At 37.4% G+C, this 21,267-nt stretch overlaps 1 protein-coding gene across 2 annotated transcripts in view; it reads left to right on the plus strand.

Moving 5' to 3' along the window:
• The window catches only part of MRC1 (mannose receptor C-type 1), a 1,874,292-nt gene that overhangs the window by 1,529,748 nt on the left and 323,277 nt on the right, over window positions 1-21,267 (plus strand). For both annotated transcript variants that reach the window (XM_044064625.1, XM_044064626.1), the window contains one exon: window positions 14,814-14,966. In XM_044064625.1, coding sequence (XP_043920560.1) covers window positions 14,814-14,966 — 153 coding nt within the window. The remainder of the gene's footprint in view (window positions 1-14,813; window positions 14,967-21,267) is intronic.

Raw genomic sequence — 21,267 nt, forward strand, 5'->3', positions numbered from 1 at the left:
GAAAATTTGGAGCTGCTCATAAACCTATCTTAAGCACTATCTTTCGGGATAGAAAGGGCATGTATCCAGTAAAAATAGCCATCCAAGATCTATTATTGTAAGATTTATCTCCACTCAAGACAAGGATCTTGTTTTAAGAACTGCTTGGTTTCTTGTTCCATTAAAAATTGGTGACTAAACTATCAGGTTTGACAACAACTTTTCACCCTTTGTAATGTCCAAATGAGAGCATGTGTCCCTCCAATAAAATTATTAAAAAAGGAAGGAATCAAAGCACAACTTATATTCCCAGCAAGAATAAGACTATTCCTGCCAGAAGGAAAGAAAACTTTTGACTGTCTTGAACAAGCATCCACATTTGTCCAAAAAAAGAACCTTTTAAGTCAACCTGAACCCATGGATTCTTCAATGAACTTAATAAAACAAGCTTCAAAAATGAGTGGACTATTAAACAAAAAAAGAAACCCAGAGACAAATGATTATACATAACTTCGCATTTCATTCAAGTTTTTGTTTTTTCCCTTCTAAATAATGTGGAATCATACACAGAACATAATTAACTATTTTTCTCTCCAATTATCTTTCCCACAGCAATGCTAACTTTATAAATAATATATAGTACTCAAAATTCTAGTAAATCAAAATCGTATCCAACTGCAAACTACTGCTTTATACTTTTATCTCTTTATATACATGGCATAGCACTAGTGAAATGGTGTAACATAACTTTCTTACTCATTTCATAAATTTATATATATTTCTTTTATATCCTGTAGTTATTTCTTCATGTATGTACCTTCCCTTTTTGTTTTAGTCCTAGTGTTTAATCACTGCAGGAGAGAGAAATACTTACTGTGCTACTGTTAAGTAATTAAAAAGAAAGTGGTGACATTTTATTATTATATATGCATTTACGATTTAGCTGAACTTCTGCAATGTGCTCCATTTAGCTAATATATCTTATAGCTATGTATGGTTGGTAATTTGGAGCCTTTATTTTAAATATTCATGATTTTACAAGTTATGCTTAAAGGCTTCACTTCGCTAGAAAATTCCTGCCTACTTACTTTTATGATGGAATTCGGACAACTTTTGTGACAAGCTCAAGCTTCTAAAGGCTTCAGATAGCTGACAAACTCATGAGAAACAATCTGTGCTGTCTTCCAGGTAGTAGGTGTGACCTCTGAATCTGTTTCTCTTCATTGAACACTAACAGCCAATCAGATTCAAGAATGATTGTTTGAACTGTATTTTAATTCATTTTTTATCTAAAAAGTCTTATAAGCTTATGTTTTACTGTAAATAGTGATTTATTTAAACTGAATTACATTTATATTTAAATAAGAATTACAAATATGTTTCTAACAGTGACAGTTTTAAATGCATATTTTTCCTGTCTGCTTTAATGACATTACAGTTATGTATTTACTCATAGCAACAAATAATTATTAGGATTAATCAATTTATCTTAGTTAGTCTGTTTAGATAAAAAGAATTTTAAGAAATTGTATGTAGCTTCATGTTCTTAGTTCATGCATACATAGTTTATTAAACTGAATTTCTCCTTTTGTATGTTTTTAATGTACATGCAGTTTCCCTTCTGCTTGCAGTAGCTAGGAATTCCCACTAGATTTCATGAGAGGGTTAGTTTGTGGCTTCTATGAGAGCTATAGTAAGCTTGGATATAGTTCATCCATGCAGAAGGTTATTAAAATATAGTTTTATTTTTAAATTTAAAGTTTTTAAATTGTCCATAACAGTTTTAAAAATGTATTTGTCATAATGATTCAAGGAAAGCACTTTTCAATTTTAAAAAACAAGTAATCTCCATGGTATCCCTGAAGTCTCAAACAACCCACTAAACAAGTATAGAGGATCCAAAAACAAAACAGTGTAAGAAACTTCTCTGTGTGGAAGATTTTCAATCCATATATATGTAGTTAATCACTATATAGTAATCAGATTTATTAATGGTAGAAGTAGTGAATTTAAACTCATCCTAAGTAAAAAAAATAATAAAAAACATGTAATTGGAAATATTATACAGAATTACTAAGTATTCAAATGTAATCCAAGCAGGGTAGACTGCTTGTTTCCAGTTGAAAATCCTTTATTAAGTACACAGACAAGCGATTCGAATAACATAAAAATAACAGAGTAATAGTTTACTCACAAGCTTTCTAACTATATATACTTTTTATCAGGCAAGGGAGTGGCTTATTGTGCTGTAAAACAGTGTTATTGCTATAGATGTTAAATTCACATCCCTTCTCCCATCAGTGTAACATTTGAGCTGGTCCTGCCCTACTTAGTAGCTGTCATAATAATATAACCCTTATGAACTTTAAAATAAAATTGATATTGATGTGTACCTCTTATTTAACCAGATTATTAAGTTGGTCATTTTATTCAAGACAACATACTACATGGCTGGAAATATGTAAACCTTAGACCATTTGGCAATCTAAAAATATATATAAATATATAACTATATACACTTTGCATGCATTACAGTCTTCATCAAATTATACAATTTAATATTATATCTATTAATGTCAATGGCTTGAACAACCCCATGAAATGGAGTAGTATCAACAAATGTTTAATGCTACATAAAGCAGATTTTGCATTCATTCAGGAATCCCACTTAGGAACAGAAGAGCTAAACAAATTAATCTTTAAGGATTATAATATTTTGGTAAGTTCAAACTACAACCACAAAAGAAGAGGTGTCCTAATTTTACACAGAAAATCAATGAGAATTCCAGAAATAGTTGACTCATACTAAAGCAATGATAGTATACTTGCTTTAGTCATACTAAAACTAGATAAAAAGAGGTACACTTTTGCAAACATCTGCTGGATTGGGACAAACTGTGAAAAATCATTTAGACACCATAACATTATATTCCAAAGGTGAGTTACTATTAGCAGGTGATTTTAATTGTATCTTATCCTCCACTGACACCACAAGCTGTAAGCCCTTCAAGATGCCCCTGTTGCCAAGCACTTGAACAACTACATAAATGACAGGAACCTAATTGACATTGATGGTATAAAAATATTATCCTCCCTGAAATATTCTCACAACTCTTACATATTTGGCACTCAGACCAACATAGACAAAGTCTTTGTAACCAGTTCTTTTGCTGGCCAAAACTGATAATGCAATGCTGACATCATGCTCTATGTCTGACCACAGTGCTATCACTTTCAGTGTAACTCTTAATACTGACCCCTTAAACTTCTGCCAAAGACTACCTGCTTATCTAGTAATAGTACAAGGATTTAAGGAATGTTTTCTAGATGAAATAAAGCTTTACCTAGACACCAATAATAATGGAGAGGTTTCAGATATTATCCTATGAAACACTTTAAAAGTAGTCTTACATGGTAAAGTCAAAAGTTGGTATATAAATAAAAGGAACAAGTCGGATAAAAAAATGGTAGACATACAAAAAGAAATTGATGAACTAAAACTTACATCAAATGACAAATCTGCATTAGCTGACATATGTAAACTGCACAAGGAATGTGAGGATATCATGCAGCATAAAATATCAATCAATCTGGAAAAAATCAGATTACAATCCTACTCAATTAATCCTAAGAGTATGCACAATATTGTGATTAGATCTACATATCTAAATAAAAAAGTCATATAAAAGAAATAATATACACTAGAAATAATGACTGTCAAAGTAATGGATCTAAAAATATCTTATTATGTTTTTAAAAAAATGACAAGAATATTAATAATATTAACTCATCTACAAATGATAGCAAAAGTTGCTAATATTCAAAAGAAGCTATCTAAACACAATATGAATAACATAGACAGACCCTTTTCCTTTAAAGAATTAAAGGAACAATTAAAAAATCTTAAGACAAAAAAGGCACCAGGGCTTGATGGTCCAATTCCAGAATTTTATAAACTCTTACCTGATAACATCTTCAAAATCTTACTCAATGCATTCCAAGAAGTTAAAACTCCCTCATGGAAATATTCTATCATCTCTCCCATATTAAAACCAAATAAGAGTCCAATCTTTGCACATCATACAGGTCAATTTCTTTGCTTAACATTGATTACAAGATATTCATGTCTATCTTACTAGACAGATTAAAAAATATTCTTTCAGTATTAATTCATGAAGACCAAACTGGGTTTATCAAAAACAGAAAGGTACAAGAAAATATAATTAGATTTATGTCCTTAATAGACTTAGCAAACAAGAAGAAAAATGAGCTGTGTATTTTAAGCCTCGATATAGATAAAACTTTTGACTCCCTAAGTTGGACATATCTGTTTAAAGCTCTGCAGAAACACAATTTCTCCCCAAACCTTATAGGATTAATTAAAAATCTATATGAAAGGTCCATAGGCTATGTAAAGATTGGCTCTTATCTATCTAGCCCATTTGAAATATTAACAGGCACTAAACAGGGGCGCCCCTTCTTCCCATTACTCTTTGCCCTGGCTATTCAGCCTCTTATTTATTTATTTATTTATTCCAGTTTGATTACCGGAGAAGTCCACTGGGTCAACATGGCCCATTTTTAGTGGAGGCCTGGGGAGAAAAGCTCCGAGAATGCATTAAATCAGAATACATACAAGATTTACAAGAAATACAAGCAAGGTTTTAGAATGAATTAAACAGTTTACAAATGTGATTACAAGGAATACAAGACAGTACAGATTATAATTCTTATGGAACTGATTAAAATTAAGCTTTTTTACATTAGCATAGGTAAGCAGTAATTCTTTGCAACTCTTTGAAACTGAGTGTTAAGGTTGTATAGATATTTACATGTATTGAGAAGTTACAGGAATTGAGATATAGTGGAGATGCTTTATGTGCACGTATTAGAGAAGAAAGGAGTACTCTATATTTACAATATTTACAAGTTTTGTTGAGCAAGTATAGCTGTAGGAGTAGAAGAATTAAGTAGAGGGATAAATCTGCAGGAGATTACAGGGCAATTTGATAGAGCTGTAAGAATAGGTCTGTACAAGGAATATAGGGCGTATGTGTCAGTATGGGGAGACTCTTATACTTGAAGTGATCAAAGATTAAGTAGGGAGGAGGCAGGGGCATTTCCATTTGGTAGACAGGTGTTTATAAAGCAGGGCCTTGAAATTTTCAGAGTTTGGGATGGTTCTTAGTGAGGAAGGAAGGGAATTCCATTTTTTGGCCAAGAGCATAGGAGAGGAGCGGCTGGCCAGCAGATGTTTAGGTTTATGGATAGCAATTAAGTTCTGATGCCCAGATCTAAGGGCTCTATTGGGAATATAAGGTGGAAGGATATTAGTTAGAGCAGGGTATTTTTTAGGCTGAAAAATGTGTGTGTGTGTGTGTGTGTGGGTGTGTGTGGGTGTGTGTGTGTGTGTGTGTGTGTGTGTGTGTGTGTGTGTGTGTGTGTGCTATAGAGAGTTGTAGGTAATCTATATAGTTTGATAGTTCTAGCCAGTTCAGGGCTTGCAGAGTAAGGCAGTGATGAGTGAAATTTTTGGATTTGGAGGAAAATTTAGTGATTATATTGTAGCAGCTTTCTAGTTTTGAGGTAACAGAGGAAGACAGGTTGGTTAGAAGAGGAGCACCATATAGTAAAGAAGGATTTGAGGTAGTAGAGGAAGACAGGTTGGTTAGGAGAGGAGCACCATATAGTAAGGAAGGATTTGAGGTAGTAGAGGAAGACAGGTTGGTTAGGAGAGGAGCACCATATAGTAAGGAAGGATTTGAGGTAGCAGAGGAAGGCAGGTTGGTTAGGAGAGGAGCACCATATAGTAAGGAAGGATTTGAGGTAGTAGAGGAAGACAAGTTGATTAGGAGTGGAGCACCATATAGTAAGGAAGGATTTGAGGTAGTAGAGGAAGACAGGTTGGTTAGGAGAGGAGCACCATATAGTAAGGAAGGATTTCAGGTAGTAGAGGAGGACAGGTTGGTTAGGAGATGAGCACTATATAGTAAGGAAGGATTTGCGATAGTAGAGGAAGACAGGTTGGTTAGGAGAGGAGCACCATATAGGAAGGAAGGAAGAAGAAAAGTAGAGGCCAGAGTGTGCCTAGTTGTGTTGGAGAGAAAGTGATTGTTCCTATATAACATACCTAGCTTTGGGTGTTTTTTTTATGTTTTGTTGTACATGTATATCAAACTTTAGGTGTTCATCAACAATTATACCAAGTAGTTTAGCTGAGGGTATGACTTCTATAGGTGTGTTTGGCTAAGGAAGTCATTTTAATTGAAGGAGTGCTTTTTAGTTGGTGGGAATATAAGAATCTTGGATTTGTTAGCATTAAGAGAGAGGTGGTTTAGGTGCATCCACTTTTCAGTTTTTGAGAAGGCAGTTTGTGTTTTAGACAGCAATTCAGAGAGGTTTGAGGTAGAGCAGACTACGGTTGAGTCATCCACGTATTGAATTATTTTGTTGTCAGGAATAGCAGTGTGAAAGTTATTGATGAAGATGTTGAATAGCATAGGTCTGAGGATGGATCCCTGTGAGACACCAGTTGGGGTGGGTAAGAAGGAAGAAATGGAGTTTTTCCATTTGACAGCCTGAGATCTGTTTGATAAATAGCTGGAGAACCAGGATTGAGTTTTAGGTGAGATGTGAAGGTTAGAGAGATGATAGAGAAATGGTTGTGGGCAATAGTGTCAAACGTCTTGGACAGATCAAGAAGAACAGTGGAAACTAGCTGCCCTGAATGTCAAGCTTGATTGACAGTATCTAAGAAAGAGATTAGGGCAGTTATGGTGCTGTGGCCAGGGCAAAAGCCATGCTGAGTTGGTGTGAGGAGGTTATTTTGGGTCAGGAATGGCATAAGTTGGAGGTGGATGCACTTTTCAAGGATTTTAGATACAGGGGAGAGTTAGGCAATAGGACGGAAGTTTGAGGTGCTGGTATTTTTTCCTCCCTTATGGAGAGGGAGAATGAAGGCTGAGTGCCAGAGTTTGGGGACATAGGATTCTTTTATTGATCTGTTTATAATGATACTGATTGGGAGAGCAATACCATCTGCGGCAAGTTTTAGATAGGACGAGGGGATGTTGTCGGGTGCATTAGAGCAGGGTTTGAGTTTTGATAGTTTTTTTATGAGAGTTGTGGAGACAGGTTTAAGGTCAAACAGAGTTGGAAGGTAGTTTGGTGGGTTTGGGGTGGAAGGTGAGGGTTAGCTGGGTTATTGCTGGGAAAAGATTTTGTGAGGGCAGAGATGGTTTCGATGAAGAAAGAATTGAATTCAGAGCCTAGTTCAAGGTCAGTTTTACTTGGGTTGAAACACGGATTTGTTTTTGACCCTGGATGGAGAAGTGAGTTTATAGACTTCCAGAATTGTTTTGGATTATTATAGTTATTTGACTGGAGCTTAGTATAGTAGCTTTTTTTGTTCTTCTTGATTAGCTGTTTTGCAAGGTTGCGGAGCTGTTTATAGTGAAGCAAGGTATTGGGTAGATTTTTTTTGGTGAAGTTTCCATAGTTTGTTCCTTTAGTGCATAATTTGTTTGGTCTCTTTCGAAAGCCATGGAGCTGTGTTATGTTTGATCCTTTTATTTCTTAGGGGGGCTATGGAGTTTAAAGTGTCAAGGAAGACAGTGTTGAAATGGCCTAGACCTTTAATCGAGGGGGGTTGGAATATGACAGTTCATTTGTTTGAATATATTTTAGAAAGCAGCGGGTGTGAAGTTGCAAAGGTTGTGAGTTTGGATAAATTGATGCTGGTATGGGGAAGAGCTAGTGGAGCGATGAATGAAGGCTGGGAGATGGTCACTAAAGATATCAGGGATTGTACCAGAGCTGGTTATTTTATTAGGGTTAGAGACTATGATCCGATCTAAGGTGGATCCTGGGGAATTAGTTTCATTAGGTTGGGTGATAGAGAGGATTGTCTGAGTGCAATTGTAGAGGTTGATGGATAGGGATGGAGAGGGGCAATTGAGTTTATTCCAATCAATATTTACATCTCCTAAGATGTAAGTCTCATAACTGATTTTTGTGGAAGCCCATAGGAGAATTTCTTCAAGTATTGATATATTATTACCTGGAGAGATATAGAGGGCAATTAAGCAAATATTTTTGTGCTTGTTTAATTTTAATAGTCCAGCGGTTAGTTCAGTGTTCTGGAATTGGGGGATTGGAATTTGGAGAGGAATTAATGTGAGTGTAGACTAGGGCAGTGCCACCACCTTATTTATTTACTCGATCATTCCTGAGAATATGAAATCCTGGGGTCAGGATCTCTGAATCAGAGATGGAAGGGTTGAGCCAGGTTTCAGATAGGATGTCAGGTTTGTTATGGCTTAGCCAGGTGTGGAATAGGTGAGATTTATTGTTAAGACTCTGTGCGTTTATTGTAAAGATCTTTAGGGTATTATGAAGGGTGGAAAAATATTTGGGATTGGTGGAGTTGTTACAGGATATGGGACCAGGGTTAGGATCGATGTCACCTGCTTGGATTAGTTTGTAGAATGAGACATCCTTTTGGCATTTTGGTTTGCAAGGTGTAGGTTTGGGAAGATTATAGATAGGAGTAGAAGACACTATCTTGGGTTTAGAGGAGAAGATTTTTGGATGGAATAGGTGCAGAGGGTTGGATTGAATGAGGGAAGGGGAGATAGAGTGGAAATGAAAAGAAGATTGAGGTTATGAGAGAGTATGTTTGGAGGTAGTTTTTGTTGGTAGTATTGGACAGGCATGGAAGGAATAAGAGGTAGCTTGGTATAAGGGAATTAGTAACAGAAGAATGAGATAGGGGGCTTGGAGGATATGGTGACTTAAAGATAACATGTTAGAGGAGAGAGAGAGAGAGAGAGAGAGAGAGAGAGAGAGAGAGAGAGAGAGAGAGAGAGATTATAAAGAGAGAGAAATGTGGATTTTAAAGGGTATTGATGGTTATGACTGAGAATAATGTGTAGTAATGTATTAGAGTTATTATGGGAATTAAGGGAGGAAGAAATAAAGTTTTAGAGTTATATTGGGAATTATAGAACAGTGGGGAGGGTATAAGTATGAGGGAGGGATGTGTTTGCAGGAGTGTATGAGGGAGGGTTTTGTGTGGGAGGGGTATTGAGGAGAGGAAAGCTAATGGCTAATTGGGCTGACAGGTGAGGTAATGGGGAAAATAAAGCAAAGAGCACTGGGATGGGTGGGAATTGGGGGTAGGGTAGGGGAGCGGAGTGAGCCCACAAGGCGAATGGAGCTGGAAGTGCCAAAGAGGTGAGTGCAGCAGAAAAAGTATCAGCTAAGTGTAGTTTAATAGCTATAATAGAAAGTTTTGAGCTACAAGTGCCAGGCAAGGTAGAGTAGGTTAGCGTTTCAAGAGGGTTGTGCAAGTTGAAAAAAGATGTTTGTAATTTAATGAAGTTAAATTTCAGCCAGTTCTTAGAGTAAGACTAAAAAACCAGTTGGGAAAAAACTGAGAGGCTCGGGTTGTATAGGCAGAGACTTCCACCTAGTGGAGAAAAAATAGTAAGTAGCAGGGGAATGACCAAACCTGTTGTAGGTTTTAGTAAGTTCTAGGTTGGGGGAATTAGAAGGGGGAGGGAGTAAACCAGTCTGCGGTAGGCTGCTGGAGTGCACACAAGGAGGTCCGACTTAAAAATAGCACAAGTATACAGTAATTAATTTCCGTGTTTTAAGCACATACATTAACTCAATCTTGTAGGGGGGACTCCTTAAATGGTAGTTTTCAGTGTGCCAGTCAAGCAGCTGGGATTCAGGGTGCCTTCGGGAATTAATTGGAGGAAATTCCTTTTTACTTAAATGCAGGGAGGGAGGACCCAGGGCTGAAGTACTGTGGCAGAGAGACAATGCAGAAATTAGTTTAAAATACAGGTGAGGAAAAATGAGAGGAGAAGGAGGGGGAGAATGGTAGGAGAGTAGCAATTTAATGGGCAGATGGGATAGTGTAGCAGAGTGCAGTAGTTAGAGACTAGGCTAGAGAATAGGTATAGATTGAGTCATTAGTGTCGAGGTGAGAGGGAGATTGTTAGAAGAGAGTAGTGGCAGATAGGTGGGGGAGAGCAGGAGAAAGGAAGGCTAGAAATAGTATTATTCAAGCAGTGAGAGTTACAATTACAAAAACAGTTTATCTGCTATTTCATTAAGCAAATATCAAGTATTTTACAGCTTAGTAAATATTGGAGACTCTAAATGCAATTTGTGAGGAGATAGTAACACTGTAGTTAGCTTAGTATAGACAATATCAGGCAGGGTTGATCATGTCCCATAGAAACTACAAAGAGTGTTCTAGTGCAGGGAAAATCACAAAACTATACAAAGTAATCTAATGCAGGAAGGTTACTGAAATAATGTAACATCAGTACAGAAAATTATACAGAAACCTCAGCAGAACAACTTGAATGGGTCATGTTGTGCTTATTTAAGCACTTAACACAAATAAATTATCAGCAGTAACAGTGGAATAGCACGCTGGAATTCAAAACCAACAAGCGTTCTAAGATGCGCTTTTAATTGGTAAGGAGCTTTTATTAGCTTATTTGAGCACAAAACGCAATGAAGAATTATCAGTTGTGCCAGTGAAGTAGTGCAGTAAAAAGTGATAAGAACAGGCACTCTGTGAAGAGCTTTAGAATAGCTGGGAGCTTTTTTGAAGCTTTTTTACACAAAATGCGGAAAATGAATATCATGTATGCCTTCCAAAGTTTGCTTGGGTGTCAGGCTCAGAGCTAGAGTAACAGCTGTGCCTATAAATTAGCGTTGTACAGTCTGATGTGACCAGGCGTTCAGCTGTGTCCCAGGCTAAGCGCGGTAGAATTCTAAGAAGAATCGACTGTTCTAAGATGTGCTTTTTGTAGGCATGCTTTAATTTTGTGCAGAACCTGTTAATAATAATGCAATTAGGCCACGAGGTGGTCTTGTGCACATGCCATAAGAAAAAAGAAGCAGATATGCTGGGCGTTGTGCTTTTAAATGCTCTTGCAGGTACTCAGCGCAATGAAAAAGACAGTAACAGCTGAGCCAGAGGGGAACACAGTTAAAATCTAAAAAGGACAGGCATTTTGTAAATGCGCTTTTATGGGCATGCTCTACTTTAGTGCAATACTCATTGATAATGCTATAAAAGCCACTACTATAAATGATCTATTATACGAGCTCCACTTTAGTGCAGTACTTGTTAATAACGCTATGAAGGCCACGAGGTGGCCTATTGTGCACACCAAATGAAAAATAGTAGCAGACACACAAATGGGACAGGTATAACACCAACTACAATCCCATTTGCCAGGTTATTCTTTAAAACAATAGCCTAGCTCAACCCAGTAAAGCTGATTACAGGGTCAGTATGCTAGTTTTTGCACTGCAGAAGGGGCTGCATTACTAAGCAGTTCAATTAGACACTATACTGGTGATTATAATAAGCGGGAATAAAACACAGTAGGAAGGACAGCGATATCCTAATTAGGTTTAGAAAGACATGTATACAAGCTTTTGTTCATGTTTTCAAACAAGATAAAGTGTTATGCAGGCGATATTAAATTGTGTTACAAGCAAGAATAAGCAAGATAAATTGTTTATATAAGCAAGAATAAGAACACAACTAGAAACTATACAGCTTAATACAACTACGTTAAGTAGACCAACCAGTGTGCAAGTTGGGCAGTCCAGACCGCAGGACTAGGGAGGAGAGGCTGTGGACCCTTGGTGGAGGGATTCAAAAATGGCGCCACAGTCGAAGGGAGGTAGAAGTAACTTCTGTGAGGAGGCCAGCGGGGGTAGCTAGAGGATAATCTGATTGGCTTAGAGGAGTAGAAGATAGAGGATAATCTGATTGGCTCTTGCAAATTATGTTAGAAATAATGACAGTGTTAAAGGTTATAAAGTGTCAGACAAATTATCCCCCAGGATGCAACTGTCCTCACAATCTGACAGATTTATTGTGAGTTTGCAAGGAAGAGTGGGCAAATTTTGTCAAGTCAAGATGTGCCATGCTCATAGACTCCTACCCAAGAAGACTGAATGCTGTAATTGAAATCAAAAGGTACTTCAACAAAGTATTAGTTTAAGGGTGTGCACACTTATGCAACCAGTGTATTGTATGTTTTTTATTTTTTATATTTTTCCCCTAACAGATTTGTTTGTTTTTCAATTGAATTGTACAGGTTATAGGTCACATTAAAGATGGGAAAATTTTGAAATAATTTATTGTGGTCTCATTTTTCTATATCTCACAAACCTGGCATTTTAACATTTTAATATATATATATATATATATATATATATATATATATATATATATATGTGTGTGTGTGTGTGTGTGTGTGTGTGTATATATGTGTATATATATATATATATATATATATATATATATATATATATACCTAAATCATTTGGCATTGTGGGGTCATGCTTTCATGTTGAGGGGTGTGTGGGGAGGCTTGTCCTTTTTGTGTTTTGCAATTTAGAGAGTGTTCTGAGTTGTGGTCTTCTAAATCTTTAGATGTTTTAGCATCAAATAATCACATTTTTATAAAAAAAAAAAAAATAAAAAAAATAAACTTTATCTAGGTGATTTGACTGTTGTTGGTGTGACTCCACAAGTTCATGTGAAAGAAATGGGGAAAAGGGGCCAGTACCAATGCCGATTATACACAATGCAATTATTCATACAGAAACTTTTAGGTAACTTAGTTTTAAGACATCTAACAGCATTTTTGATGCTGAGCATTTTACATGCTGCAGATATATTATACTATTCTAGAATTAAAAGACGTGAGTCTGAGGCTCTAGTACTGTCACATTTTCTTACCACATTCTTTTAAGTCTGGACCATGCATTCTGTTGTTTTGCATATATTTACCTGGGTTGTGAAGTCATTTGTTTAAATTCACATTCTTTCACAAAATGATATGGACTTTTTGGCTTGCAAAATGTGGATCATTGTCTAATATTAATTAATTTTTGGGGTAATGGAATATACAGCGGATATAAAAAGTGTACACACCCCTGTTAAAATGCCAGGTTTTTGTGATATAAAGAAATGAGACCACAATAAAGCATTTCAAAACTTTTCCCACCTTTAATGTGAAGTATAACCTGTACAATTCAATTGAAAAACAAACAAATCTATTAGGAGAAAAATATGAAAAATAAAAAACATACAATACGCTGACTGCATAAGTGTGCACACCCTTAAAAAAATACTTTGTTGTGTGTGCAGACCCTTAAAGTAATACTTTGTTGAAGCACCTTTTGATTAATTACAGAGAAACCTGAGAGTATTGAAAACTTGCACTTTGCACTGTCTCTCACACACATGTACAACCACACACACACACACACACACACAAACACACGCATACCCACGCACACACACACACACACACACACACACACACACACGCATTCACGCACATACATGCACACACACACACACACACACACACACACACACACACACACACACACACACACACACACACACACACACACAAACGTGTGAGAATGTGACAAAGAGCTTCTGCAACTGTTTGTTGATGAGTGGTGCATTTCCCTCTGGCTGTGTGTCTCAGTGGTGCATATTACAGCTTTCAGAGCTATAAAACATTTTCCAGTTGTACACATTTTTCTTTGCCGTATATCTGGGCAGCTCATATATTAACATGTTGCAAAGAATTATGGTCAGGTTTCTCAGATCATACCCCATATGTTATAGTTCATAAGTTTATAATAGAAAATCACTCCTGCAGATGTTTAGAATTCTAGCCCCTGCTGTACCCACATCTTTCTTCTGCTATCATTAAGAGCCTGTACAGGTAGGCCTTTGATGAGTTTACAGATCCCTGTTTACTCACTGAGGCTGGCTTTAAAGAGAGTTAGGAAGCTACTTTGTATGGCATGGAGTAGGAGTTTGTTCTGAATGAAGGAAATTCTTTGGTAGTGACAGCGGTCTTAGGTAGAGGTGCTACTAATATTTCAATGAAAGCTTAGGTTCTTAACAGTAGAAAATTGTGATATTGCCAGCTTTTTTAATATATAAGCGGTCTGTCAAGATTGGGTCCTTTATTGCCTTATAGGCAAAACAGATGCTGCATGTAAGAGTCTGTAGGAGACAGAGTATATGCCTTTTACAACTTAAGGAGCTCATATCTGAGACTTTTTTCATTAAGACTTTTTGGAGTTTCCTGATTTAATTAATATGTTTGAACAAGTCCATGAAAGAAAAAATATATTCTATTGTGATTGGGACTGGGGGGATATAGGGGGCAATAACCTCTTAAGATCTGGATGATAATTATTTAGTGGTTGGTTGGGCAAGTTAGAAGTATTTTTTGACAATACATGCTATTTAGTGGACAAAAGAGAGTTAATTTTTCATGTAAGGTCTTTAATCACAGTGTCAACTTTGTAGGAAGATTCCTCTATGTGGTAGATGTCAGGGTATCCATGCTTCCCAGAAAAAAGCTGCTATTGAGTTAATGACAGCAGTCAGTTTGCAGACACCTGCAAACTTTGTAAGCCATGGACCATGGATGTTTACTTAGATATTAGCAAAGTCAATTCCAAACAATGGAAACAACATGGAGCCCTGTAGGACACAGTTAGTGGCCAGCCTTTTGGAATAGAATGTACAACCAACCCTAACTATGAGTTTTGTCTTTGAGTCAGTTAGTTTTACAGCTGATTACTTTGCAACTCAAATGGATATTACTCATGAAAGCAGACTATTGTGTTTAAACTGTGCATCTATTTACAGAGAATTTGAAAAAATGTAAAATCCGTTAACTGAAGTAAAACTTTTACTCAGGGACTCTTCCACTGTGAAGTTTGAGAGACTGGTATTTGTTTGCTTGCAGATGTTCCTCCAACTGATCCACCCGAGCACCCTGGGAAATGTCCAGATGCAATTAAAGGAAAAGACTGGGTTCCTTTCCGTGGCTACTGCTATTTCTTTGAGGCTTCATATTCTAAAAGCTGGGGTCAGGCATCTCTTGATTGCCTTCGGCAAGGTATGTAGCACAAACTTCACTAAAGGTTTCTCTGCTGAAGTGAGACATATTCAACACAGTTGTGCACGGGGATTGGCATAATGGTTAAGGTGTTTACCTCACAAACAGAATATACAGGGTTTTTATCACCTTTGGAAAAATTGGCTAGGCCTAAAATGTCCCACAAGGGCAGTTAGTCTAGTACTTACCTGTGAATGCTAAAGCAAATAAGAGCGTATACCATCAAACTGTTCAAAGTATTGCTGTATTTAATAGGTAACTGGAAATGTGTGTTGCTTCAAATGATTCTTTGCATTCATAACCTAAAGTGGTAGTTATATTTTATCCAGGGAAATTTGATTAGTGCACAGCAAATCTCCTTTGTTTTAGAAATAAAAAAAAAATGTATCAGTTTCTTTCATGTTCTGTTAGAACAGAAATTACAAATGACTCATTAACTCATTTGTGTGCAACAGAACTGGTTTTCCAAATGGCATGCTTGCTATATGTTTTGCACCATATTCTCTAGAAAATGTAGTAAAATCTTTATGTGGAGAGAACAACATACAGTTTGGATCTATTTGTAAATATGCAAGTATTAGTAATGTGCACATTGAATGTTTGTAATTTTAAATGAATGCCTAAGAATATTTGCATGGCATGTAAGAATTATGTTCCTTCTATCTTAGTGGATCAACTTAATAAATTTATTTAATTCTGATGTTTTTATCTGCCAGGAATTTGTCAGGATACTGGCGTACATGGCTTCAATATGATTCATATTAGTCCCTTCACCAGACTTCAAATGAAAGAAATTCAGTGGTACCTCTTCAATCTAGGCTTATCATCTGCACCTTTTAACTTGTTAGATCCTAAGTCTGGGTTTTGTAGGGGGGGGGGGATTCTATGGTGGGTAGACAAGTTCTCTATGAATTCAGGTCTCCCATTCTCCCTTCTACTCCCTCTTCAGTTTATCCCAGCATGTGCTTCAGATGTGACCATGGGGTGCTGCTTCCAAAGGGGTAAAGGTGCAATGCCTGTGGAATAAACAGTACAAACAGAAGCATATAATTGTCAAAGAGATGACGGCAGTAATAAATGCTTTGAAAGCCCTAAATTATCACTAGTCTTCAGGATGTCTGCAAACTTTCACAGACAGCACCACAGTGATGTTGTGCATAAATAAACAGGGAAACCAGATCTTATCCTCTGCAGACTTTGTAGGATAGCCTGGGACATAGCAACTCAGCTCAGTTTAACTCCATCAGAGAAAAACTTTGTAGCAGATAAGCTATGCAGGACCAGGACAGATCCTCACAAAAAGAAACTACACTTGGGGGTCTTCCAGGAATTGATCCAACTGTGGGCAAGTAGCTTTGTTTGCCTCCTCTCAGAACAGACAGTTAAAGAAATTCTGCTCCCGTATTCCTTGAAAACAGACCTGGAAGGTATATATTTTCTCATTCCCATGGATGGTGATGTTCCTTTTTGATTTTTCATCATTTCCACAGATATCCAGGTTTTTTTCTAAAGGTTCAGATCAGAATGACTTCCCATAGATATTGGTGGTGACTTCCTTTTGTCCCAGGTAATAGTGGGTCTATCTTCTTTTGAAACTTGCCAAGGGCAATTACCACAAACTCTCCCACAGTCTTTATTTACTCACTCCAGACAGGAGTTGTTTGATACAACCCATTCTGAAATTTCTGCAGCTGACTGCCCAAATAATAGAGCTTTGATACCCTTTTTTCTAAGGATGTTTAGGAAGTACTGATGGAGACTAAAGAGACTACTACTGGAAAATCATTTATGTCCAAGTAGAAAGGATTTTCTAGTTGGTGATTTTCCAAGGACAAGGGTCCTTTTTAAGGTCCAGTGCCTCCTGTTCCTTGATTATTTGTGTGAGTAATTAGCCTCTGTGTTTCTTTCTCTTCTGTCAAGATTCATATTTCACCCATTTCTGCTTGTCTGACCTTGGCCCCCCCCTCCTCTCCCCTTCTTCCAATTCCCAAGTCAAGCAACTTTTAAATGGGATTTTACATATCTGTCTACATAGAAGACAAGCGCCTACTCCTTGGGGTCTAAATTTTGTCCCTGAGAAGCTTACTCATTCTCCATTTGAGCCAGCTCATCACACCAAGGTGAGGTTCTTCACATGGAAGACTGTTTTACTTCTGCTAGAAATATCATATGGTGAGTCAACCCTTCCTCATTTTCCACAAGGACAGCATTTCTTTAAGAGCTAATTATTCTTTTATGCTTAAAGTTGTTTCAGAGTTTATTTTGAGCCAGTCTATTAATATCCCTGCCTTTTTTCCAGAACCCCAAAAAGAAGGGAAAATTTGTTAAACTCCAGATGTCCACAGGCAGCACAGATGCTACCTAGACAAATCTCAAGCCTTCAGGAAAGCCAATCAGCTGTTTGTCTCCTGGGAACTAAGAGAAAAGGACAACCATTATAAAAGTGGAGTATTTCTAGATGGTTGACTCATGCTATTTCCTTTTGCTATTTTCACCTTAACGAACCACTTCCAGGCAGGGTTATAACCCATTCTGAGCTTTTGACTCTTCTGTGACTTTCTGGAAATAGGTGAACTCTATAATTATTCTGGGGTCAATATTAGATGAACGAAAGTTCATCTCAGTGAACGCTGACATGAGCGAATATCCAGGTACTCGAAACTGCAATTGTGGGGGGGCTGCACCCCCCCCCCCCAAATATATATTCCAACTCTGAGATCGCAATACAGTGAGGAAAGGGCAAATATTCCCATCTTCACTGTACTGCGATTTCACGTGTGGTTTTGAGTTCTGCAATATTCGCTCATGTGAGCATTCGCTAAGATGAACTTTCATTCATCTAATATAGACTCAGGCAGCAAAGTGGCATTCTGTGCATAGAGCACTATAAACTGGATTCCTTTTCCAGATCCAGAAGAGACTTTGCTAGGACCATTCTCCAGGGGCTTTGAGATTAATTTATTTCCTTCTCCCTTTTTGGTTTCTAAACTACGGTAAGCTACCTGAATAGTTTAGGCTCCTGCAACTGTGATCTAATATTGAACATAGTGCAGTTTTGTAAGTAAATTTACCTGTTTTGATAAGCTGTCTGGTTGGTCATATCCTTGGCATAATATTACCCTAATATTGTAAGCTCCTGCAGCAGTGGTCTATTAGAGCCTCTGTTTTATGGTACATTTACCTACAGACCTGTACTTTCTACACATTTCTTAGTTTGCTTTTGCTGCACTGTTTCACTGAAGTATTCCTTGTGTAAATACTGTATAGAAATACATTTCCAGTAGGCTTGATAACATATTCTAACAATGATGAACTTCTCAGGAAAAGCAAGGAATGAATTCCACATGTAATAAAAAAGATAAATGGAGGTACAGTCTACAGGAGTTTTTTAAGGCAGAATTTAAAGTTGCCATGGCAACACATGTTGAAGTTTGCATCAAAATACAGAACTGTGTGTAAGACTACCTTGGCAATGTCACTGTGCGGGTGACTGCTGCTGAGTTTTGACTGATGGTCAGCATGCATCTGTGTGCTGAACATACCAAGGGAACATACTTAACCACAATTTGTCATCAGATGTAAACAACCCCAAGTCTTTTATCCTTGTACACTGCATGGTTCTGTATTGGGTTGAGTGTTATGGAGACAGGAAAAATAACATAGCTGCAGATGTCTTTACTAAAAACACTGTTACAGTATTCCAGACACAAGGTTTTTCACAGCTGACATCTGGCTGTGGTACCAAAGGTTTACCTTCCTGAGGTTGTGTGTCTGACACATGACCTCAGCTCGTAACTTAAGGGATATATAGAAGGACTTATGAGTGTGAACCCTGAAACTATTTCTCTGCCAGCTGTAACACAGGTTGTGCGTCTATCAGACTGATTGCCATTTGATCATTGGTAGCATTGATTCACTCGATCATTTTATCAGATAAGTGCCCCACTGGGGAACCTTCCATTTTTGCTTACGCTATTTTTGTTCAGATTTGTTAGATGTCAACTAGGAGGGTAAGTGTGAGTGCAGTAGACAGATTTCATACAGGAATTTGCTAACTAAGTGCCTTTTCTGTCTAGGCCTGCAACAGTATTTCAGATTCTACTCCATTTACCAATCGTTCATTCCAAAAACCCTTACGTCGATGCTTTCTTCACTCAACACCTTTCTAGAGACTCAGCATCTTAAATGTCTGTCCCAGTCCAAGATGATAGAATCCACATCTCCACATGTCCCTCTTTTATTTAAGAAGAAGCTTAAGAGGCCCAGAACAAACATGCAGTCCAATGGTTCAGACCCTGACGTACCTGCTGAGGTTGCAGAACCCGAGGTACATCAGGTTATTTCTCAGCTGCCCACTACCAAGTCCCTGACAGAGGCTAGTATGGCTCCTGTGGGCTTGCAGACTGCGAATATGTCTGATAAACTGTGATTCATTGTTTATTTATTTATTTATTAACATTTGATTACTGTAAAAGTCAGACTGGGTAGGAATCCATTTTACTGAAAGCCTAGGGTGAAAAGCTCCAAAGTGTTACAAAACATTTCAATAACAACAGTTTTATAGTCTTTAAAAATAATACAAAAAACAACTATAGTTTAAATAATTATACCAAATTAGACTTAATATGAAAACACCAGTTAAGAATAGAAGCAATTTATATGACAATGATTTAATAGTGAGAGAAATTTTAGCCGGTTTATAAAGAAATTAAAGGTAAGTTAGTATAATACAAGCAGGAATTGCAATATGAAATGAGAGAAAAGCAGGCTTATAGTATATGTATATTTAGAGAGAGAAAAACAAGATTATGATTCAGGTCATTCCTTCAACTATTCTTCTCATTTACACTCTCCTGGGCAGATCTCTTCAGATGAACTGGACTCACTCTCTCCATATTCCCCTATTCAGGAAGCTTCCTTTGGGAGACTATCCAGAATGCGATGAAGCATTTTGAATGGCAATCCACTCAGATCTCTGACATACAGAAGAGGTATTATGCCCTTTTTGAAATGAGTACTCCAGTCCCTTTCCCAATCTCTCCTGTTCTTGAGGCTTTCTAGAACACTTTCCAGTCCACCTCTTCAGTGCCTAACACTCAACAACCAGCTCCTAAAAGACCAGACAGATTTTACAAGGTGCTTGAAGACATAAAATATGATACAAGAATCCTGTGACAGATCCCTCTCTAATCTCTCTTGCCTGAGATAAGCTTTTTCAGCTCTTAGATAGTGCTAATGCCCTACCTACGTATGAAGACAGTAGGGCTATGGATAGATGGGGAACAAAGGTATACACTTCTTCTACCCTTGCTATTAGGGCAATTAACTACCAGACTCAAATGACTAAATATTTGATTTCTGTACTTCAGTCCTTGAACAAAGTTATGCTGAATCCTCCAACTGGAGAATCAAAGCAATAAATGTATTCTTTCCCAGGTCACTCAAGTAGCCAGACACAGCCTTAAGTACAGTTATGATGCTGTGGATGCTTCTTTTAAGGTACCAGCTGTTGGGCCTGTTATTCACAGATGTGTATGACTTCATAGCCAGCTTATTCCTGAGGACTTCAAATCAAAACTTTTAGACTCCCCCTTGGACAGTGACCTACTGTTTGGTCCTCAGCCTACCATTCTGTTCAAAACTCTTCAAGACCAATGTAAGACTGGGAAAGACTGCAGACAAAGTGTATTCTCATCAGTTCCTATGCCATAAAGACTACCGATGGAAATCTATGTCCTTCCTCAGAAAGGGCCCATAAGGGCAACTCAAAAAACAAGAAAAAACCCTAGGAAAAAGTACTCTTACAAATCTCATAGGAAACCTCCATTTAGAAATAAAAATTTCTGACATGTTCACAACGCCCCCTCCCCTGCCCTCAGTCCCTTAACCCATCTGTCCAAAAGTCTGTCACTCTCCCTGGCCTAGTAGGAAGCTATTACCACAAACAAATTGGTCCTGTCCATCATCTAGGATGATTATGCCATGTCCTGGGAAAATATTAATTCTCTGAAAGGCAGGCCACATCCTCCTCACAACCAACTGTCTCTGCTTGCCCCCATTATTCAGGACCTCCTGAATCAGGGCACCATGAAACAAGTCCCAAAAGATTTCAGTTAACGTATTCTACTCCAGGTTGTTTTCTGGTGCCAAGGAAAGGAGGGCAATGGAAATCCATCTTAGATCTTTCTCATCTAAACACTTTTTTTAAAGTACAAACTTTCAAAATGTTCTCTGTCTTTCCACTTTCATGTCTTTCATTCCATGTAAATCAGAGTTGAGTATACTGCTGAGGGTTACCTAC

This window comes from Protopterus annectens, chromosome 3.part0, assembly GCF_019279795.1.
Source record: "Protopterus annectens isolate FY-2018-M chromosome 3.part0, PAN1.0, whole genome shotgun sequence".
NCBI lineage: Eukaryota > Metazoa > Chordata > Ceratodontiformes > Protopteridae > Protopterus > Protopterus annectens.